This window comes from Canis lupus, chromosome 6, assembly GCF_003254725.2.
Source record: "Canis lupus dingo isolate Sandy chromosome 6, ASM325472v2, whole genome shotgun sequence".
NCBI lineage: Eukaryota > Metazoa > Chordata > Mammalia > Carnivora > Canidae > Canis > Canis lupus.
In genome coordinates, this window is record NC_064248.1 from 38,367,655 (window position 1) to 38,387,728 (window position 20,074).

Consider the following 20,074-nt stretch of genomic DNA (forward strand, 5'->3'; position numbering starts at 1 on the left):
ACCATAACTGACTCTTCTAAAAAACAAGGTTGATAACATCAACCCAGCCCCTGAGGGCTGCTGAGTGCCTGCAACAGACAAGAGCAGGAAGCACTTTGGGAGGTGTGTCCCGGCTCACAGGGCAGAGTGGGCGTGGCAGGAGGGGATGCTTAAGCTGGGGTGCTTGTCTTGCCACATGCTCTGCAGGCCACATAGGTCTTCAATCGCACACAGTCAGGGAGCTGGCCGACACAAGACAAGTGGCCACCAACACTCTGGTGCAGCACCACATAAAGCAAAATGCAGCTTCTCCTAACCGAAGTTGGAACCACACTCACCAGCTGAAGCTCCAGGGGGTCAGCTGGCTGAATTTAAAAGAAGACCAGAGGAAGACTGTTTCTACTGTTCCATGGAACAGAGCAGAGAAAGGGCAAGCATGAAGGGAGAAGCATTCAGTGGGTGATGCCTGAGGATGGCCACATCACCTGTCTTCCCACTGTGTCCCCTGTACCCTCTGGAGCCCATCACCGAGCAAGAAACAGGAGAGGCAAGAAGCAGAACACAAGGTGGGGACCGCCAGCCGCCTGAGGTCCAGTGCTCAGGCCTGACAGAGGGCAGCACTCAGCAAACACCATCTCTGAACGTCACTGTCCTGCATCCTCACTGTTGACTCTGTACACATGTCACCACATACACTGTGATACCCTGAAAGTACAGTCTGCATGAACAAAGGAGCTCTGCTTACTTCTTGCATTTTGGAAATGTCTAAAAGTATCCTTCACACACCATTAAGTTGATTAATGTGAACATGAGGATGCCAGGTACCCTTGGACCTGATTATAATCAGGAGGGCCACTCAAGGGCTCCTAAGAACTTAGCAAAACCCTATGTTTAATGCAGGGTGGTGGGCACATGTGAACCTGTTCACGTGTTCATTCTTTAAATTCTCCATATAAAGGACACCTGGGTGGCTCACTGGTTGAGTGTCTGTCTCTGGCTCAGGTCGTGATCTCAGGTTCCTGGGATTGAGTTGTGCATCAAGCTCCTTGCATGGAGCCTGCTTCTCCCTCTGCCTAGGTCTCTGCCTCTCTCTCTGTGTCTCTCATGAATAAATAAATAAATAAAATCTTTAAACAAATAAATTCTCCATATAATTATATACACCCCTTACAGATACTTTAAATACTATTAAGATAAAATTATTAAAATGCCATTTTTTCTCTAATTCTAAAAATATTATTTATTAAGTGCTTACTGTTTGTTACACATTCCTCTCAGCATTTTATATATATTATCATGGTTAGTCCTCAAAACAACTCTCAGCATCTCAGCATCCTTTTTTTTTTTTTCTACAGCTGGGGACACTGAGGCACAAGGCAGGTCCTTGGCCACAGTCCCACACCCAGCAGTGAAGCCACAGTCAAACTCCACCCCAGTTAGCAGAGGGTGTCTCAGATGCTGATAGTGTGTATCATGTAGGTTATGGAGAAGTGTGTCCCTAACCTGGCAAGCTCTTTGTGGGGTGCATTTAATAATCACTACCAAATCACATCTTAGACTCACACTCTCTGCCCTCGCAAATTCATCTACGTAGAACTTAGCTCAAAGAGTCAGAAATTCAGACTAAAATGCACATTACAAAAACATTCATTAAGGGGCACCTAGGTGGTTCAGTGGGTTAAGTGGCTGCCTTCGGTTCAGGTCCTGATCCCAGGGTCCCAGGATCCAGCTCCACATCAAGCTCCCTGCTCAGTGGGAAGCCTGTTTCTCCTCTGCCTGCCACTCCCCCTGCTTGTGCGCTTGTGTGTGGCTCACTCTCTCAAATAAAACAAAAAAAAGGAAAAGTTTAAGCTGAATGTTAGGTAAAAACAGCAGGTCAAAACCGAGTCAGGTTCCAACGGGGGTCCCAATTTAGTTAGCAAACAAAAGACAGGGAACAATGAGGACTGCTGGGCCGTTGGGCAAAAAACAGACAGATCTTCCAGTGGGCTCCCCTTAACTATTAATCTTGTTAGCTGCCAAGGACAAAGTCCGACCTGGGCAGGGTCAGCATGGACGCACAGGGGCTCCCAGCAGGTAGGGATCTCAAGAGGCCTTCTGAGTGGCTCACTCACCACAGGAGACCCTAAGTCCTCCATGGACACTGGTGAGATCACATGGGACCAACAGACCTTTTGAACTTCCAGGGTCACCAGCTCACTCATTCACAAGGACTAACAATGTGTGATGAGTACTTGCTAACGAGATGAATAAGCTAGTATCTTTCAGACACAGATCCTCTGGGTGGCATGGAAATCATTAACTACCAGTAGGGGCCCAGGACGGAAATCCTATTTCTGCTTTTCAATCCTGTCATCCTGGAGCTATATCAGAAAAACAGCAACATTTCAAAGACAATTAATCCATATACTTCAGATTTCATTTCACAGCCAAATAACCCTTGGACAAAATCTAAGATGAATATACATTAAAAGCTTTACTAAGTAAAATCTATTAGAAAACAAGAACAACACACTCTTGCCTTCTGTTTTGCTCAAATTAATAATTTAACATATTAAAGTTGACAACTAAGAAATACTGGGTTTCTAATCTGAAACCACATTAATTATATACACCACTTAAACATGAACCTCTCACTGGGAATTAAATTCATTCAGCAAATGTCTTCCCAACAATCTAGTCTGGAAATCTGAGTGATACCTAACTTGAATCAAAAGGTTACCTCATGCAACCTGCTGCACTGCACTAAGGCCAGCAGATCTTGCTTCCTGTGCTACCCACGGGAGCCAAACCCTGGCAGCCCCTCTTTCCCAGTCTCTAGCTTCTGACCCCAGCTCCTTAGAGGGAACTGCCCATGACTTCCAAGACTCAATAGTCAAAAATTAAAATCTCATGCACAGGCACTTCCAATGAAATGAGGACCTTTTTCTGGGGTTCCAGACCTACCATTCCCTCTCCTCTGGTCCTCTCTGCTGGACGGGGGCCCCTCAGTGCTTCCCACCCTTGTGACAGCTACAGCTGCCTGCCCCTTACCTTTTCCTTCCTGATGATGAGTCTCTAATTGTGCCCTCTCCTCCTCCTCCTGTGTCCTTCCATCTCAACGTGGACAGCACTGCACTCCTGTCCTTGCTGGCCCATGGCTCCCGGACCCGTAAGGGAACAGCATCTATCCTGGCAAGGTGCAAGATTCTAGGGAGCAGTAAAGGGACTGATGGGAACTTCCCACAGTTTCTTAAAATATTCTGGTTTTATCTTCCATCAGTGTTTCCCACACATAAACATACAATCACAGCGATATGGATAACTGTTCTAGTAACCCTAACAGATTATCCTGTAAAAAAAATACCAAATTAATGTGTTCACATTTTTGCTTTTAATCCCCTCAAAGTTCTCTCTCCTTGAAATAAGAAAACAAAAACAAAAACAAAAACAAAAACCAGCCCCCAGAATGCCACCAGCCACATGAATAAATGTCATCTGGCAGGAACACCCCTCCAACAGCGAACACTTGTGTGGTTTGCGACAGCAGAAAAGAGAGCGATTTCTAAAGGAGGATGCCACCACTCCTGACACCTGAAAAGGTGCCAAAAGCAGCTGTTTTGCCTTCCTGGGCTCCATATCTGCAAATTTTGAATAAAGAGTTTCTTACTGGGAATAGTGGCCAACTGAAACACAGAAAGACTGTCCCAGTGTTAAGGGCTAACGCCCCCAGGAGAACTTCACAACACCATCAGCATGCAGAGAAAGATCTATTTTGTCTAGCATGACATTCAGCCACATCTCCTCCCAACAATCAATTTAGAGGCAGAAAAGGAGGATGAGGGCAGGAAGCTGAGCAGGCAGGCCCGTCTGTATTTGGCCTTGTCTTAGCCTTCAGGCCAGTCAGAGCCCCGTTGTGGCCCACCGACACCTTAGGGCACATCTGCCCCTTGCCAGGAGCCACCACCATTATTTTGTCCAGAATGTTCTCCCCTTACACTTGTACCCTGCTCTTTCTTCTTAACAATTCCTACCTCAAAAACAACAACAACAACAAAAAACAATTCCTACATCTGTAATGGTCTCATACCTACTGTGGTTATATGGAAAGGAGGCTGGAGAGGCAAATGTGTAGATGGGAGAGAAAATAAACCAAATTCATCTCAGATTTTCCTGAGATGCTTATCATCTGAGTTCCAGGCTAGAAAAAACTCCAGACTCTGCTCAGGGGGTTCAATCTAAAAGCCCCTAGTAACAGCCCACAAGTTCATCTGTGACTCAAGGCAAAGGTCTTCAGACAATCAACAAGTACTGTAGCTTCAACAGAAAGGAAGAAAGCTAAAAAAGAATGAATAAAAGCTAACCACTTACTTTCACAAAGGTCAGGTGACAACTCCAGCCTCCTGCCTGCAAAGAAAGGACCTAAGCAGACTGTGGCAAATGCCCACTGGATCACTAGCTGCAAATACTCCAGGGCCTGATCCTGGAGACCTGGGATCGAGTCCCACGTCAGGCTTCCTGAATGGAACCTGCTTCTCCCTCTACCTGTGTCTCTGCCTCTGCCTCTCTCTCATGAATAAATAAATAAAATCTTTAAAAAATGAAAGAAAGAAATGCAAGGAAAGACTGAGAGTATGTGCTCGAACAAAGAAGAGCAAGGAGACATGATGATAACTGACTGTGGCTCCCAGAAGGAGCCTTAGGGGTTAACTGAGGGAGCCCCAACCATGGCTGTGTTTGGTTCAGAGCATGGTGCCCACACACATTCCTTAGTTTTGATAGATATGGCATGGCTGCATAGATGTTAACACCAGGGGAAATAGGAGTGACAGGTCTTATAGAAACTCTGTGCGGTCTTGCAACTTTTCTGTACCTCTAGAATTATTCCAAAATAGAATTTACTTTATTCATTTTATTTTATTCTATTTTTAAGTCCTTTCTACACCCACAGTGGGGCTTGAACTGACAACCCCAAGTCATGCGATCAAGAGTCGCACGCTCCAACTGAGCCAGCCAGGCACCCCAAGTTTATTTTTATTTTTATTTTTTTTTAAATTTTTATTTATTTATGATAGTCACACACAGAGAGAGAGAGAAGCAGAGACATAGGCAGAGGGAGAAGCAGGCTCCATGCACCAGGAGCCCGACGTGGGATTCGATCCCGGGTCTCCAGGATCACGCCCCCGGCCAAAGGCAGGCGCTAAACCGCTGCGCCACCCAGGGATCCCCCAAGTTTATTTTTAAAATGCTTGTTTGGGCAGCCCGGGTGGCTCAGTGGTTTAGCGCCGACTTTGGCCCAGGACTTGATTCTGTAAACCTGGGAATGAGTCCCGTGTCAGGCTCCCTGCTTGGAGCCTGCTTCTTTCTCTGCCTGTGTCTCTGCCTCTCTCTCTCTCTCTCTGTCTCTCATGAATAAATAAAATCTTAAAAAAATAAAATAAAATAAAAATATGTTTGTTTGGAGTCTACTTTGATAGCTTCAAGCAAACTCAAAGGATTTGGAAACATCCCGTCATTTAAAAACTTGACTCAGGATCAGTGCTCAACACTAATTTGAAAAATGTAGGTAGGGCTACTAAGGAAAGTAATACACTTAAAAGAAAGAAAGAAAGAAAAAAAAAACCTAACAGAAAAAGCTTAGAATACATTTCCTAATACCACCACCTTCTTCAGCTTGCATGGCCCAAAAGCCTTCTGTTTTTGGAAGCAGAGGTTTCTTAACACTAGAAACAGCACTCCCCCCTCAAACTTCCTCCACACCCGGCTGTGCCCTCCACCACCACCACCACTCCACCCTCTGGGCTGCCCAGCCAGGAAAGCCCCGGTACAGTGCACCTGGGCCAGGTTCCCCTGCACTCTTCTCTGGAGCAGCCCCACAGAGGCTTGCAGGACAATGCCCTCCTCTGGGGGCACCAACCTCTCAGCCCCTGGGGTAGGACTGTGGTTGGTGGGGCTCACAGGGGCAGGGAGTGTGTGCAGGCTGTCCTCCACCCACTGAGCTGCCATCTCTCACGCAAGGATTCCTTCAGGCCGGGAGCATGGAGCCCTGGTTCTGTCTGTGTCTCTATGACGAGCACACCCTCACCCCCTTCCACTCCAGAGACAAAAAACACAATGCCAGCAGCTTCTGGGAGAAGAGTTTTCTAAGATATTTAAAAAAAAAAAGGGGGGGGGCATTTAGATTATGAGTTTTGTTTTCTTTTTTAGGAATGAGAATAAGGGCAGCCTGGGTGGCTTAGCGGTTTAGCACCGCCTTCAGCCCAGGGCCTGATCCTGGAGACCCCAGATCGAGTCCCATGTCAGGCTCCCTGCATGGAGCCTGCTTCTCCCTCTGCCTGTGTCTCTGCCTCTCTCTCTCTCTCTCTCTCTCTCTCAGTGTCTCTCATGAATAAATAAAATCTTAAAAAAAATGAGAATAAAATGCATTCACAAATAAAATCTATATTTAGATACACATTTTTAAAGCTGTATATCTGATAATAACCAGCTACGTACATACCATCAGTTGAAGACTGTAATTTTGACCAATGAAAAAACCCCATGAAAGAAAAATGCCAAACTGCAGGAAAAAAAAAAAAAAAAAAAAAACAATTAACAATGGAAAAACCAGGCACTAAACGCTGAGCTTCAGAGATCACGCACTGAGGGAACAGATTATTCTCTCAGTCTCCTGTCCAGCCTAAATCATGGGCCATTCCAAGAGGAAAAAATGCAGAACAGCTCAGTGCTCACCCTCAAGGAAGGAAGCCAGTTAATAATGACAAGAGCCCGGAAATGAGCAGTTATCAAGCTTCTTAGATTTCTAAGTAAGTAGCTTGCGACCTTACCTGCCCCCCAGGGTCTGGTTGCTGTGACTCTAGATCAGACCTTCCTAAGAACGGAGCTGAGCAGAGCCAGTGTCCAGCAATTTTCCCAAAGAATGGGCTGGTCCCATCATTTCCCAAAGGAGAAATCCATGCAGCACCGCTTAGCGGCCAGCATTGGCACATGCTGGGTCTCATGTTCTTGTCACTCCTAACCTCCTCCTAGGTTGGTGGCTCTCGCACTCCCTGAGCATGGTGAATCAAAGGTGCGTAGGTCCATGGTGGGAACCTCTAAGACAAGGTGGGCTGCTTGGACACCCCCCCAGGACCACCAGCCACACAACCGTCCAAGGGTAGCACTTTGTGCACCTGCAGCCACAGCTGTGATGCTGGATGTGGCTGCACCCAACCACAGAGCACGTGCCCCTTTTAGGACATGACACTTTTAAAAATTAGAGCAAAGTCGAGGCCTGGAGAAAGCCCTCATGGACCCTGCCCAAAGCAGCAGAGAGCTGTGCCATTCCTGTAAGGTCCCTACATCATATAGAAAGAGCACCTTGGCTTCTAGTCAGAGGGACTATTAGGGTGATCCTCATCCTCAGTTAGGGATCTTTAAGAAAACAGTCCTCCTGATGGGAAAGCAACTGCCTTGGGAGTAGCCGCCTCTCCTGCAGAGTCCACATCACCAACGCTGGCTCTTCTACAGGCTTGGCACTCAGCGTCTGGCTACGTGAGGAAAGGGGTTCACAGCAGGCCTCACCCACTATGGCGGCAGTGCCAACACGAAAGCTTCAGTTCAAACACTATATGCTTGACACTAACGGTTTGCTTATCCAGATTTAACCCAATAACTGGGCGCCAAAACCCTCCAGAAGAGCTGTAGTACAAAAATAAATCAGTACCTTTGAAACACAGCCTTTCAAGGGTCAGGTAAATGATACAATATGCATATAGAAAAAGCAATATCCCTTTCTAAATTGTATTTCCTTAAAGAATGAAAGAGTAGGACGTGAATCTATGTTTAACCACTTGACTCCTTCCTAGTTTGGAATGCTTTCATATTGGGTATTAAATAGGCAACAAACAGTTGATGATGAAACCCTCTCCCCTCAAGCATGTATACCTCTAAATGCAAGGGAATCAGAATGTAGATGTAGGAATCAGACGTGTTTTTGGTTAACAAATAGCAATGATGGTAAGATAGGTATGTGACAAATACACCACAGGAAGCCCAGATATGAGAACCATGAGGAGAAAGCATGAAAAAAATAAGAGAAGTCATCTAGAGATTCAAGGTTTTAAAAAAGATAAGGACATAAGACGCAGGACCTGTTCCAGAGCTGACTATATAACAAAACCTGTTGCAGACCAAAGTGGCAGCGGGCGGGGGGGGGGGGGGGGGGGAAACGACATGGCACTCAAAGAAGCTGATTGGTCAGAAAAGGCTTCACAGCACCAGGGGCTAGTTTCCACTGAGGGGAGTTTCTTCAGGCAAAGAGGAAGAGCCTAAAGAGGAGAACCAGGCAGCCCAGAACATCCTGGACACTATTCTGGGAAGTGAGGGCACCAAGGCAGGAGTATCTGAGAAGGGACCCTCATCACAGAGGAGCAAAGTGAGAGGCCATAAGAAGCTGGGGGATGTCCCAGGAATGCTGGAACTGCGGCGCCCTTCCAGCAAGCGCTCACTTCTCGGTGACCAGCAAAGGGGGAACTGGGAAGAAAGCTTGTTGTGTTTTGAGCCCCGCCAGGGGAGAGTGTATGATGAGAGCACAGTGCAGCCATCCCCCAGGTGGAATCACTTCCTTCACTGCATGGCAGCATCCACAGCCAGGCCACAACGGGGTCCATGTACCTGCTTTACACGGGGTTCAAGAGCAAGGTCTCCAAGGGATAAGGCCCTCCCCTCCAGGGGTTGGGGCAGAGTTCCCAGGTCCACTGCAGGCCCTGTGCTCCCCATCTCTCAGAAACTGGACAGAGAGAGAAAGGTTAACTCCAAGCCCCTTTCCTTGCAGGTCACCACTGCAGGTCAAAGCACTTCACAAGAATTTTTTTTTTTTTTTAAGAATTTCTATAAGACTGGAAGCGTCCCTGCTAATCTTATCAGCCACCTCTGACAGCATCCGATATACAGCTGTCGCTTTGAGATACAACTCCCACTGCAGTACAATTAATTCCAAAAGAGAAAAACAGGTTGAAGAATGAGACTTTAACAATGAATTCATTGTAACAGCTAAGCTCTCAGCTGGGTGAATTCTGACTCAAATATTGCCGAGATGTACGAGATGCACACACACAGCCGTCTGCACGCGCCCTCTCATCAGCCTTCTCCAACAGGGGCAGACCTGCCACCAGCTCCACAAACATGCAGAAGGCACAGACCTCAGGACGAACCTCCCTGGCATCCAGACATACCTTCACATCTAGCCTTTAAACACTTCACTTCCTGAAGACTGCAAGCTGATTCAAAGCACAGCGGCTGGTGCAGAGGGCAGGCCATCCTGCCTGTGAGGCAGAGGTCGCTAGGCCACCAGAACTAGGTGTCCGCCTTTATCGGGCCCCTGGACAACACTCCAAATGAAATGTTTGTTCCTCCGTGGGCTGCGCACCGAGGCCAGGGCTGCTAATGTAGGGCACGTCCCATCTCTTCTATACAGAGTTTGCAGTCCTGTCAGGTCTACTTATGTGGGCTTTTATGCAACCCAACTATTTAAACAGAAATCTGAATCAGTTGCCCTAGGGATGAGGGATTTCAAATCCCGATGAGGGATTTGAAAGCCACAAACCTAGATCCTGTGTAACAAACTACCTCTCTTAACACATTCAAAATGACTTGGAAAAAAAAATGACTTGGAATTTCTTGGAATAAAAATTAAGATTAAAATCAGGAAAATCTTCTACAATAAAGAGATGAAAACACACTTTCTGCAATTATATGATTGCAGCCAGTCAAGCACTGAAAACAGAACATCGTGAACCTGAAAAAGGCCTTTCTCATCTAAGACACCATCATCAGAAGGTACTCCCCTTACTCTTGGAAAAAATGCACTCTGTCTGTTGATTCAGCTAGAGACTGGATACACAACTGGTTCTTGATATTCAAATAATTTTTTAAAGAGTCTGATACCAAACACGACCCAGTTACAGAAGGCGGCACTGCTGAACAAGCCTGAACAATACATGTCCAAAACTTCATTTCCACACCAGCACTTCCTCCACTGGTGATTTGCCCTTTGAACCTGCCTTCAAAACAACTGCACTCCTTCCCCCTATGGCCCGCTGTCATCCAAAGGGCAGGCACAGAGCTTGCACACATCGGCCCTAGTTCTCACACCTGCCTAGGGAGTCATTTCTGCAGCCAAGGTTCCTCAGCAGCGCATAGGGTTCCTGCAAAGTCCATTTCCCTAGAAGACACTCCTCAGGAAAGGACAAAGCATAGTGCAGGAACGGTTCTCCACACTCCAACTCAGAGAGGACTGAGCTTACTCACCCCGATTCTGCAGCAATTCCCTGTTACCACATCTTTGCCCTAAATGCACCCAAACCCCAGGCAGCTCAGGAGACAAGAGCATAGAGTGAAAAGGATGCACACCCAGGGATCCCTGGGTGGCGCAGCGGTTTGGCGCCTGCCTTTGGCCCAGGGCGCGATCCTGGAGACCCGGGATCGAATCCCACATCGGGCTCCCGGTGCATGGAGCCTGCTTCTCCCTCTGACTGTGTCTCTGCCTCTCTCTCTCTCTGTGACTATCTTAAATAAATAAAAATTTAAAAAAAAAAAAAAAAAAGGATGCACACCCAGGAGCTGCCTTTTCTTCCTCATCCAAGCTGTGCTAAAGGCAGCCCGGAGGCTAGACTGAAGAGCTGTCCAAGGCCTCTCTGTAGGCCCCACAGCTACACAGGCTGCTGCTGGGATCCTTCCCACAAAATACTTGTCAGAGAACAGCACAAACCTACACTTCCACCTCTTAGTACAGGGGCCACGCCTCTACAGGCGGAACTGCTATAGGGTTATCACAGGTACAGAAACACATCACATCAAGCAAGACCGAGGAGGAGGAGCGGCCCAAAAAGGAGTGTGGAAACCCACTTTTTTTCATGTTCCCCACTTTCCCAGCTGCCTTCTCGCAAAAGGAGGCAGCCACCCTTGCAAAAGCTAGAGTGGCCCTCCCTAGAGCGTGCAGAGAGCCACTCTGTCTCATCTCCCATTTTACCTTTCCCGAAATCTCTGCACAGTTCTTGTTTCCCAAAGGGAGGATTCCTAGCCTCACCCATTCAGAATATCAGCCCTCAAATACAGATGAAGCAGAGCCTCTTTCCAAACAGCTGCTTTCTGACAGCGTGAGGCTGAAACAGGCTTCAGGGGTCACAGAGTTCAGCCATCTGCCCAAAGAAATAAATAAGCGTGCTGTCCTTCCATGTGAAGACGTCCCTCCTGCCTCTAGCACGGCACAGTCAGGACCCTTCAGGCAAAACTCCCAGGAAAGACATTCTGGGCAGTGCCGTGCTGAGCTGCCCAGCAGACCCTCCCTCAGGGCACTCCCCACGTGAGGGCAGAGCAGTGCCAGGCCTCTGCTGTCACTCAGACGTGGGTTCACACTGCATTCCATTTACCAGGCAGATGTTTAACCTCCCTGCATCCCAGTTTCCATACCTGTAAAATGGGAAGGACACCTACCTCACACAACACTGTTAACAAAAATCAAGCAACACTCGCTGAGCTATCTGGAAAAGTGCCTGCTTTTAAAATAAATGCTCAAGAATTGGTACCTACAGCCTTTGGCCCACCTGAGGATCAAAGCGCGGTAGGCCACTTTCAGACCTAATTTGGATTGCTCCCCCTGTTGGCTGCACATGCTTACAGAAACCGGGAAATTTAATCACCAGGTCAGGGGCTTCTCCACACATCACCACCTTAAACATCTAGACGCAAACTCCCTTGAACCATGCAAAGTTATCTGTCCTCAGGTGAACAGCCAATATTGGGAGGACGTCTCTGCCATTTTTGAGGGGGAACGTGGCATATTCTCACACTGTGGGTAGAGGAGGGTGGGGATCCAGCTGTAGACACAAAACCCTTATTCCTCTCACTTCCCGATAGGGAGGTCTCTCCTTTTTGCACAACTCATTTTCTCTCACTGGATTCCAACATTTTTGCACTAAAAAGATGACTTATGCAAAGAAAACCCCAGATGTCCAACGCCCATTGCGTGCAACAACCGAGACCACGAGGAAATGTGCTCTTTGCCTCTTGCCACGACTTCCACCAAAGTACACCCCTTGCGCTGCAACAACACCGCTGTATGAAAAGTTCGTTTTATACACTTCCACGATTGTCGTCACCCCCGGCCTCCATTGAGGCTCGCCAAGAGGCCCAATGCGTGTTTTTGCCTGTTAGCCCAGACACCCCAGGGTACAGCCACATGTTGCAACAGTCAAAGACGGCCCCGTCGCCTTTCACCATTTTTCTCAAGCGAACAGGTCCTCCTCTCAGACTCTGGATCGTCACCCATCTCTACAGCATTCTTAGCCTGAAGTCCATGGACGCGATGCAGAAGGTTCAAGACCCTGCTAAAGTAATTACAAAACGCGAGTAACTCAGTGTTTTCCTCTGGAGAGAATTTACACCTTCCATCAGATTCTCAGAGGCGTTCCAGACTCCCCAAAAGGATTAAGAACTGCTGCCACAACGCTGTATATGCTGAAAAAATGAGTCAGGTGAGTTTCCAGGGCCTTCGCTCACTTAAGTGATTCTGATTTGCCTTCTGAACCGAGTTCTGCAAGCTGCGCAGGCATCCTCCCATCACCCACTCTCATAGTCGCGCCCGAGGTATGAATCCCGAAACCACCTTCCCGACTCCAAAAATCAAACACAGTGGAAACATCAAAACACCAAGGATACTTTTAGCAACGGAGAAAAAAAAAAATAAAACAACAGGGAAACACTAGCGATACTTTTAAGCAAAATACTCCACCCCACAAGCGCTTTTCTTCCTCCTCCTCCTCCTCCTCCTCCTCCTCCTCCCCTGCAATCCCTCCTCCCTGTCACGATCGTTCTGCCCTCCGTAGCAGCTTCCGACCTCCCGACCTCCCCGGGGCTTCCCACACTTGATGCCTGCGCTGGAGAAGAGCCCCGAGGCAGGAAAAGCACGCAGGGCCGCCCCGCCGGGCCGCGGACGGAGTCGCCAGCTTCCCCTCCGACCGTGAATGGAGGGGGGGGGGCGGCCTGGAGCATCAGGTGCTCCGAGCCAGAGCGCGTCCCTCCCGCTTCGCGGCGGCGGAGGCACCGGGACGCCCTTCCAGGGGGAGGCCCGGGGCGGGTCCTCCGCGGGCGGAGCGAAAGGTAAACCCGGGGGCTCGGCTCCAGGCCGCGGCGCTCCGAAAACAAACTTTCCAAGCACTTCCACCGCGACAGACCAGTGACACCTCCCCGGCCTCCCCCGCCCTCCGCGCGTCTGTCAGCGCCCCCGCCGGGCAGGCGCCCGCCGCGCCGGGGCCCGGGCTCCCCACCGCGGCCGAGCGGCGCCCTCACGGAGCCCGCGGTCCCCGGCCCGGCCGCCCGGCCGCAGGTGAGGCGCCGCCCGGCCCTGGGGACCCGGGGCCGCCTCGCCTCGCCGGGCCCCGGCGGCCGCCGCCGCGCTGGGCTGGCTGACCGGCCGGCGCGTCCGGGCGGCCGGCGCGCACTCACCAGCTGGCTGGTGGTCCTGGCCATGGGCCCCGCGTCGGCGCGGGCACCTCCCCCGCAGCGCTGCGCGGCTCGGCGCCTCCTCAGCGTCCTCCTCCCCGCGGCGGGGCCCCAGCAATGGCCGCCCTCATCCTGCGCCCGCCCCGCCGCCCGCCGCCCCCGGCGCCGCCCCGCCCCCGCGCGACGCCGGACGGGACTTCCGCCGCCGCCGCGCGCGCCCATTGGCCGCGACCGCCGTCGCTCCGCCGCGGCTCCGTCGGCCCCGCCGGCGCCCCCGAGCCGCATTTCCGGGTTGGGGCCCGACGGGCGGGAGCGGCCCGGCCCCGCCTCAGAGGGGGGGCGGCAGGCGCGAGCCAATCCCGGGGCCGGGGGGCGGGGCGGGGGAGGGAGGCGAGCTGTCATCCCCGACGCCCGCGGGGGAAACTGAGGCTGGGGGGCCCTGAGCGGGCCAAGGTCACGCCCGGGGCAGCGGCGGGCCGGGCTCGGGGCGCGGCTCTGCACGGACACTACCAGACGCAACTTAGCGGCTCACCAGACTGACAAGCGTGCACGACGGAAACTCGGGCCATGAAATCACGTTAGGAGGCGGAAAGCTCCCGTCGCATCGCGGCCTGCCGCACGGACGCCTTCGGAGCTTTCCTGATGACGAGGATGCCGAATTTCTCTGCACTTGTTAATGATGCTAGCGTTATGCTTACGTTTTCGTAGTTGGTAAAGTACACATAAACTTTACCACCTTAACCATTTTTAAAAAATATTTGATAGAGGGGGCAGCCCGGGAGGCTCCGAGGTTGAGCGCCTGCCTTCGGCCCAGGGCGTGACCCCGGGGTCCCGGGATCGAGTCCCACGTCAGGCTCCCTGCATGGAGCCTGCTTCTCCCTCTGCCTCCGTCTCTCTCTGTGTCCCATGAATAAATGATACATTTTAAAATTTTTGATAGCACAAGCAGGGGGAGGGACTCACGGAAGGAGACGCAGACCCCCTCTGAGCAGAGAGCAACCCCTCCCCCATGTGGGACTCGATCCCAGGACCCCTGGGACCATGACCTGAGCCACCCAGGTGCCCCCCCACCCTAACCATTTTAGCATAAGCCAGGCGTACAGTTCCGTGGCATTCAGTGCATTCACATTGTTGTAACGTGTTGTTCAGACAAAAATCACGCTCATCTTTGTTACCTCAATCTCGCATACTTTTAAATAACCTTTTTTCTACTTCCAAACGAAATACGTATTTACTTTTAAAGATAATTTTTAAAAAATATTTATTTATTCACGAGACACAGGAAAAGACACAGGCAGAAGGAGAAGCAGGCTCCCTATGGGAAGCCTGAAGCAGGACTTGATCCCAGGACCCCGGGATCACAACCTGGGCCAAAGACAGACCCTCAACCACTAGGCCACCCAGACGTCCCAAAAATAACGATTTACACAATACAGAGAATTAGGTAAATGAACCGATAAGTCCACAAACTAGAATTTATTTCTTGAATGGCAGTGATAGCTGCTAATGTTGATCCATCACTAAGGAATTTTCATGTCTAAGGACACCTGGGTGGCTTAGTGAAGCATCTGATCTCCGGATCCTGGGATCAAGCCCCCTGTTTGGCTCCCTGTGACAGCAAGTCTGCTTCTCCCTCTGCTCCTGGCCTCTGCTTGTGCGTGTGCACTCTCCCAAATAAATAAATAAAAATTTTTTAAAAAGTAAATACGAGGGCAGCCCCGGTGGCTCAGCGGTTTAGCGCCACCTTCAGTCTGGGGCGTGATCCTGGAGATCGGAGACTGAGTCCCAGGTTGGGGTTCCCTGCATGGAGCCTGCTTCTCCCTCTGCCTGTGTCTCTGACTCTCTGTGTCTCTCATGAATAAACAAATAAAATATTTTTTTAAAAGAAGTAAATACAGAATTTTCATGCCTAATCCCTAAGGAAGCATGCCTGCTAGTTGCCCCCTTTCCAGATGAGGAAGCTGACACACACTGAAGTTCTATAACTGCCCCAGGTCCTGCAGTGCCAGAACCAGGACCTCGATACCCGTATGCCAGAGGTTATGCTTTGACCATGAGGCTTCCAGTCCTCTGTATATGTATGCAATGTAAAGAACAATAAGAAAAAAAAAAAAGGCAAATATAAGTTCTACTCCCCAAAAGGGCTTCTGCAGTTTTGATACTTTTTTCACTTAGCAATGCATCATCCTCTATTCCATACAGCTCTCCTGCCATCTGCCTGCCATCTTCCCCGGTTGTGAAGGATGCAGAGGCCCGCGCTGGAGGAAGCCTATGGCTTAGAGATCCGCGTACTGATCAAGCTCCCTCCTGACATTCAAGTGGTTCCCGGACGTCTCGTCAACAAGGCCCTGCACTCAAATTCAGGCACACCTTTATTTATTTCCTTAGGATAAATTCTCAGCAGATGGAACTGGTGGGTCAAAGTGCATGGATCCCTCTCGGGACTTTAGATACAGGCTGCAAATCGCCAACTGCTTACCCCCCACCAGACACTAACCCTCAGTGAACACAAAGACAAGGTCAAGGTGGAGCTCTTGCCACCACACCAAGCCACATTCAATGCTCGGGAACACGGGAACATTATCCCTTACTACAGATTAAAGGCACATTTGATTTTGCCCACGATGGCCCTGTGAGCAGTAGGTAACTGTGACCATTCCCCTCTTTCACAGAAAGGAACTGAGGCTTTAGTGCCCTGCCTACTCTCAATCATAGACTTACTAGGTCACAGAGCACAGAGCTCAGAACCAGCCCTGACAGCACCACAGCCCTGCTCTTAGCCACTGCATTCAACACCTCCCAAGAAACCCTTCTTTTGTATTGATTTTAGTCCTCACAGAGTAATAATAACATCCTCAGAGAATGCTAACCATTTTTACTTAATTCTCATCACAACCCTATGAGGTACTTAGCATTTATCACCATCTTACAAGTGAAATTTGCCAGACAGTACACTAAATGCAATTGTAAATAGATACATAGCTTTAGAGTTTAAAAAATATATGTACACACCAAGAGCAACCTTTCTCAGAAAGTTACTAATGGATGTGCTCCACCAAGTGACAGAGTAAATCAAGAAAGAAGTAGATGTGAGATCCAGTTAACAGGAAGAAACCAACCACACAGGAAGGGGATGGAGGGAAGTCCCAGGATGTGTCTCCTCAGCATGTATGGGTTCAGTCTCCCCTCATGCAAAGCACTGTGCTAGATGTTGGCAATTCCCTGGTGAACAAAACAGAAAAATCTCTGACCTCGTGGAACTCTGATGCCACAGGCAGGAGGCAGGGCAGGGGAGACAAACAAGTAAATCTTATGGGATGTGAGAAGGTAGTAAGTGCTATGAGGAAGAAAGAAAACCAGTGCCTGGGGAAAAGGTGCAGTTTTCAATGGATCATGTGGAGAAATCCCAGGATAAGAACAGAGATTCTGGGGATACTTAGGTGGCTCAGTGGTTGAGCGTCTGGCCTTTGGCCCAGGGCATGATCCTGGAGACCTGGGATCGGATCCCACGTCGGGCTCCCTGCATGGAGCTTGCTTCTCCCTCTGCCTGTGTCTCGGCCTCTCTCTCTCTCTCTGTCTCTCACGAATAAATAAATAAAATCTTAAAAAAAAAAACTGAGCAAGAATCTAAAACTGGCTTAACTTGAAGGGGAAACAAAAAACAAAAAAGAATCAAAATGTCTATCGACACAGAATGGTAAAATAAATTACAGTAGTTCATCCTGGAGAATTCGATGCAGCTACTGGAAAGAAGAGGGTAAAGGTCTCACGAGAGAGTGAAGGGGAAGATCACACAATGGGAACTGAGGTCTTGAGTTTTTGTTTTGGAGTCACTTACACCAGCATGACCGGGTGGTTCTACAGTAATTCACAGAGAAACGGAGAGGGAGAGGGGGAAGTACCTGTCGGGAATGCTGAGCCCACTGGAGCAGCAGGTGGAGCAGGGGAATGTGTGAGGGGAGAAGGCAGGCCCTGGCCCTGGCCTAGCAGCTGAGTGGGCAGCGGGGGCAGGGCAGGGAGGAGCGGAAAGAGGAACAAGGACAGTACACAGTTCTCATGGGGCCTCAACAGCAGGTGGGCCTCCCAAAGCCGGGCCAGGCCCCGTCTCACCCAGAGAGAGGCCGGGTACCCCTGCCATGGCTGAGGTCTGGCTGTGGATCCCAGAACAGTGGGCAGCAGGGGACATGGACTCACCTGGCCCCGCACACATCATGGGCATGATGGCTGGAGGAAAGAGAGACAGAGCCCCTGGCTCTTCTCTCTCCCTCCCCTGCCTGGTGCCCCTGACCAGTGGAAGGGTGACCCCAGGCCAAGAATGCAATGCTTGGCTTGACATTGTGAGGTCGTGTTCCACCCAGGGAAGAACAGGGGGATGCCCATAACCACCCTGGGAGGGGGCCATGGGTACGCGGCCTAGGGTGGTTGGGGAGCCCTCATGGCACACCTGGCCCGTGCTCCACCTGGCCTGGGACAGTTCACCTGTTTCTCGCTTACTTCTATTCTCCCCATGGCCTGAAGGAGGGAACCCAGGTTCAGAGGCTATGGAACTCGCCCAGCATCACACAGCTGATGTGCTAGCTACTGAGTTCTGTATAACAGGTTATCCCCAAACTCAGACACGTAAAACAAACATCTATGACCTCACAGATTCTGTGGGTTAGGAAGCCAGGAGCAACTTGGCCAGGTGGTTCTAGTCAGGGAATCTCCTGTCAGCCCGAACACCAAGTCACCAAAAGGCCTGGCTGGGGTGGGGGTGGGGGTGGGGGTAGGCCTGAGTGGCTCAGTCTGCTCAGCATTTGACTGTTGGTTTCTGCTCAGGTTGTGATCTCGGGGTCACTGTATGGAGCCCCAGGTAGCGCGCTCAGCATGGGGCCTGCCTGGGATTCTCCCTCGGCCTCTGCCCCTCCAGGCCGCGCTTGGAGATTTGGGTACTCTCTTACTCTCAAATAAATAAATAAAACCATTGAAAAATAAATAAATAAAGGCTTGCCTAGAGTGGGAGCATCTTCCAAGGTGGCCCATTCACTCACATGTTCAGGGAGGCTAAGTTTCCTCACCACGGGGGCCTCTCCACAGAGCTCCCTCAGTGTCTTCATGTCACAGCATCCAGCTTTCTCTAGAGCAAATGATTCCAGAGAAAGAGAGCACACCCAACACAGAATCTGCAAGGGCTTTTTTTTTTTTTTTTTTAAGTTTTTGTTTTTATTTTTTTACTATTTTTTTTCAAGTAGGCTTCACGCCCAACATGGCACTGGAACTCACAACCCTATGATCAAGAGTCACATATGCTACAAATTGAGCCAGCCGAGTGCCCCCTCCTTGGTTTTTTGTTTGTTTTGTTTTTTTTTAAGATTTTATTTATTCACGAGAGACCTACAGAGAGAGACATAGGCAGAGCAAGAAGCAGGCTCCATGCAGGGAGCCTGACGTGGGACTCGATCCTGGGACTCTGGGATCACACCCTGAGCTGAAGGCAGATGCTCAACTGCTGAGCCACCCAGGTGTCCCCCACTATAGCTTTTATACCCTAATTTCTGAAGTGATCCAGCATTGCTTCTACCCACATTGTACTGGTCACACAAAATCACCTGGTGCCATGTGGGAAGAACCACACAAAGCTGTGAATCCCCAAGGTGGGATCACCGGGGGCCATCTGCAAGGCTGGGCACCAGAGCTCATCCAGGGAAGAGCCAGGACCCCAATTCTACTGGGGTGCAGAAAGAGATGAGGAGAGACATGATGAGAAAGGCAGGCCAAGCCTGTGGCCCTGGAGGTTTTGAGAGCCAGAAAAGAGTCAGGCGAAGAGGCAGGGAGGGGAACCAATTACCACACATCCCGTTAGGAAAACACAAGAGGACCCTTCAAAGATAATCATGTGGTCTCCTGCCTCTGCCCACTAAGTGCCTGGTCACCACACCCAAGGCTCTCAAGATGCATCTGGCTGCAGGTAGACGGATGAAAGATGCCTGGGGTGCCTGGGTGGTGCAGGCAGTTGAGCATCTGACTCCTGGTTTCTGCTCGAGTCATAAGATTGAGCGCCGAGTTGGAGTCTGTGCTCAGCACAGAGCCTGCCTGGGACTATCTCTCCTTCTCCATCTGCTCCTCTCCCTACCAACATACATACTCTCTCTCTCAAATAAAAAAGTAAATCTTTAAGAAAGAGAAAGATAAATGTCAAAGCCAATAATTTGCAAGCCACCTGGGAAAATACCTTCTCATACAAATTGTGGTACCTAGAAAAAAAATATTTTAACTAAACTGGAAAACAAGAAACACAAAGTTGCATCAAATCTCAGGTGAGCAGCCTTCCCTCCCTAAATTTCAACTCCCCCACTGTAAAATGGTCTGACTCCAAAAACTGTTTAAAATCCCAAAGACTGTAAACATCCAGTGCTGACAAGCATGTAGGAAATGAGCACCCTCCTACGCTGATGATAGGAATATGGCATTTCTTTTAGACCCAGGCACTCGGGAGCTCTGGCCCAGGCCCTTCTCTCTAGAAGAGATGGTAGGCGGAATAATGGCCCCACCAAAAATGACCGTGACCTGTTCACCCAGGTCGTGAATGTGTGACATAGAAAGGAGGAATTATGGCTGCCAACAAGCTGACCTTAAAAGAGGATTATCCAGGATC

General features: G+C 49.9%; 1 protein-coding gene across 7 annotated transcripts in view; it reads right to left on the minus strand.

Annotated features, from left to right (window-relative positions):
* PDPK1 (3-phosphoinositide dependent protein kinase 1) overlaps window positions 1–20,074 on the minus strand; it is a 79,396-nt gene extending 59,322 nt beyond the window's left edge. The window contains exon 1 of one of the 7 annotated variants that reach the window (XM_025416880.3): window positions 20,051–20,074. Coding sequence is in view for 4 of the 7 variants with exons in the window: in XM_025416876.3 (XP_025272661.3) it covers window positions 17,920–17,949 (30 nt within the window). In the remaining 3 variants the exon portion in view is untranslated. Of the gene's footprint in view, window positions 1–3,012; window positions 3,153–6,457; window positions 6,478–13,443; window positions 13,596–17,634; window positions 17,781–17,919; window positions 18,046–20,050 lie in introns of those variants that run through there. The other 6 variants (XM_025416878.3, XM_025416876.3, XM_025416879.3 and 3 more) reach the window with 6 other exon arrangements.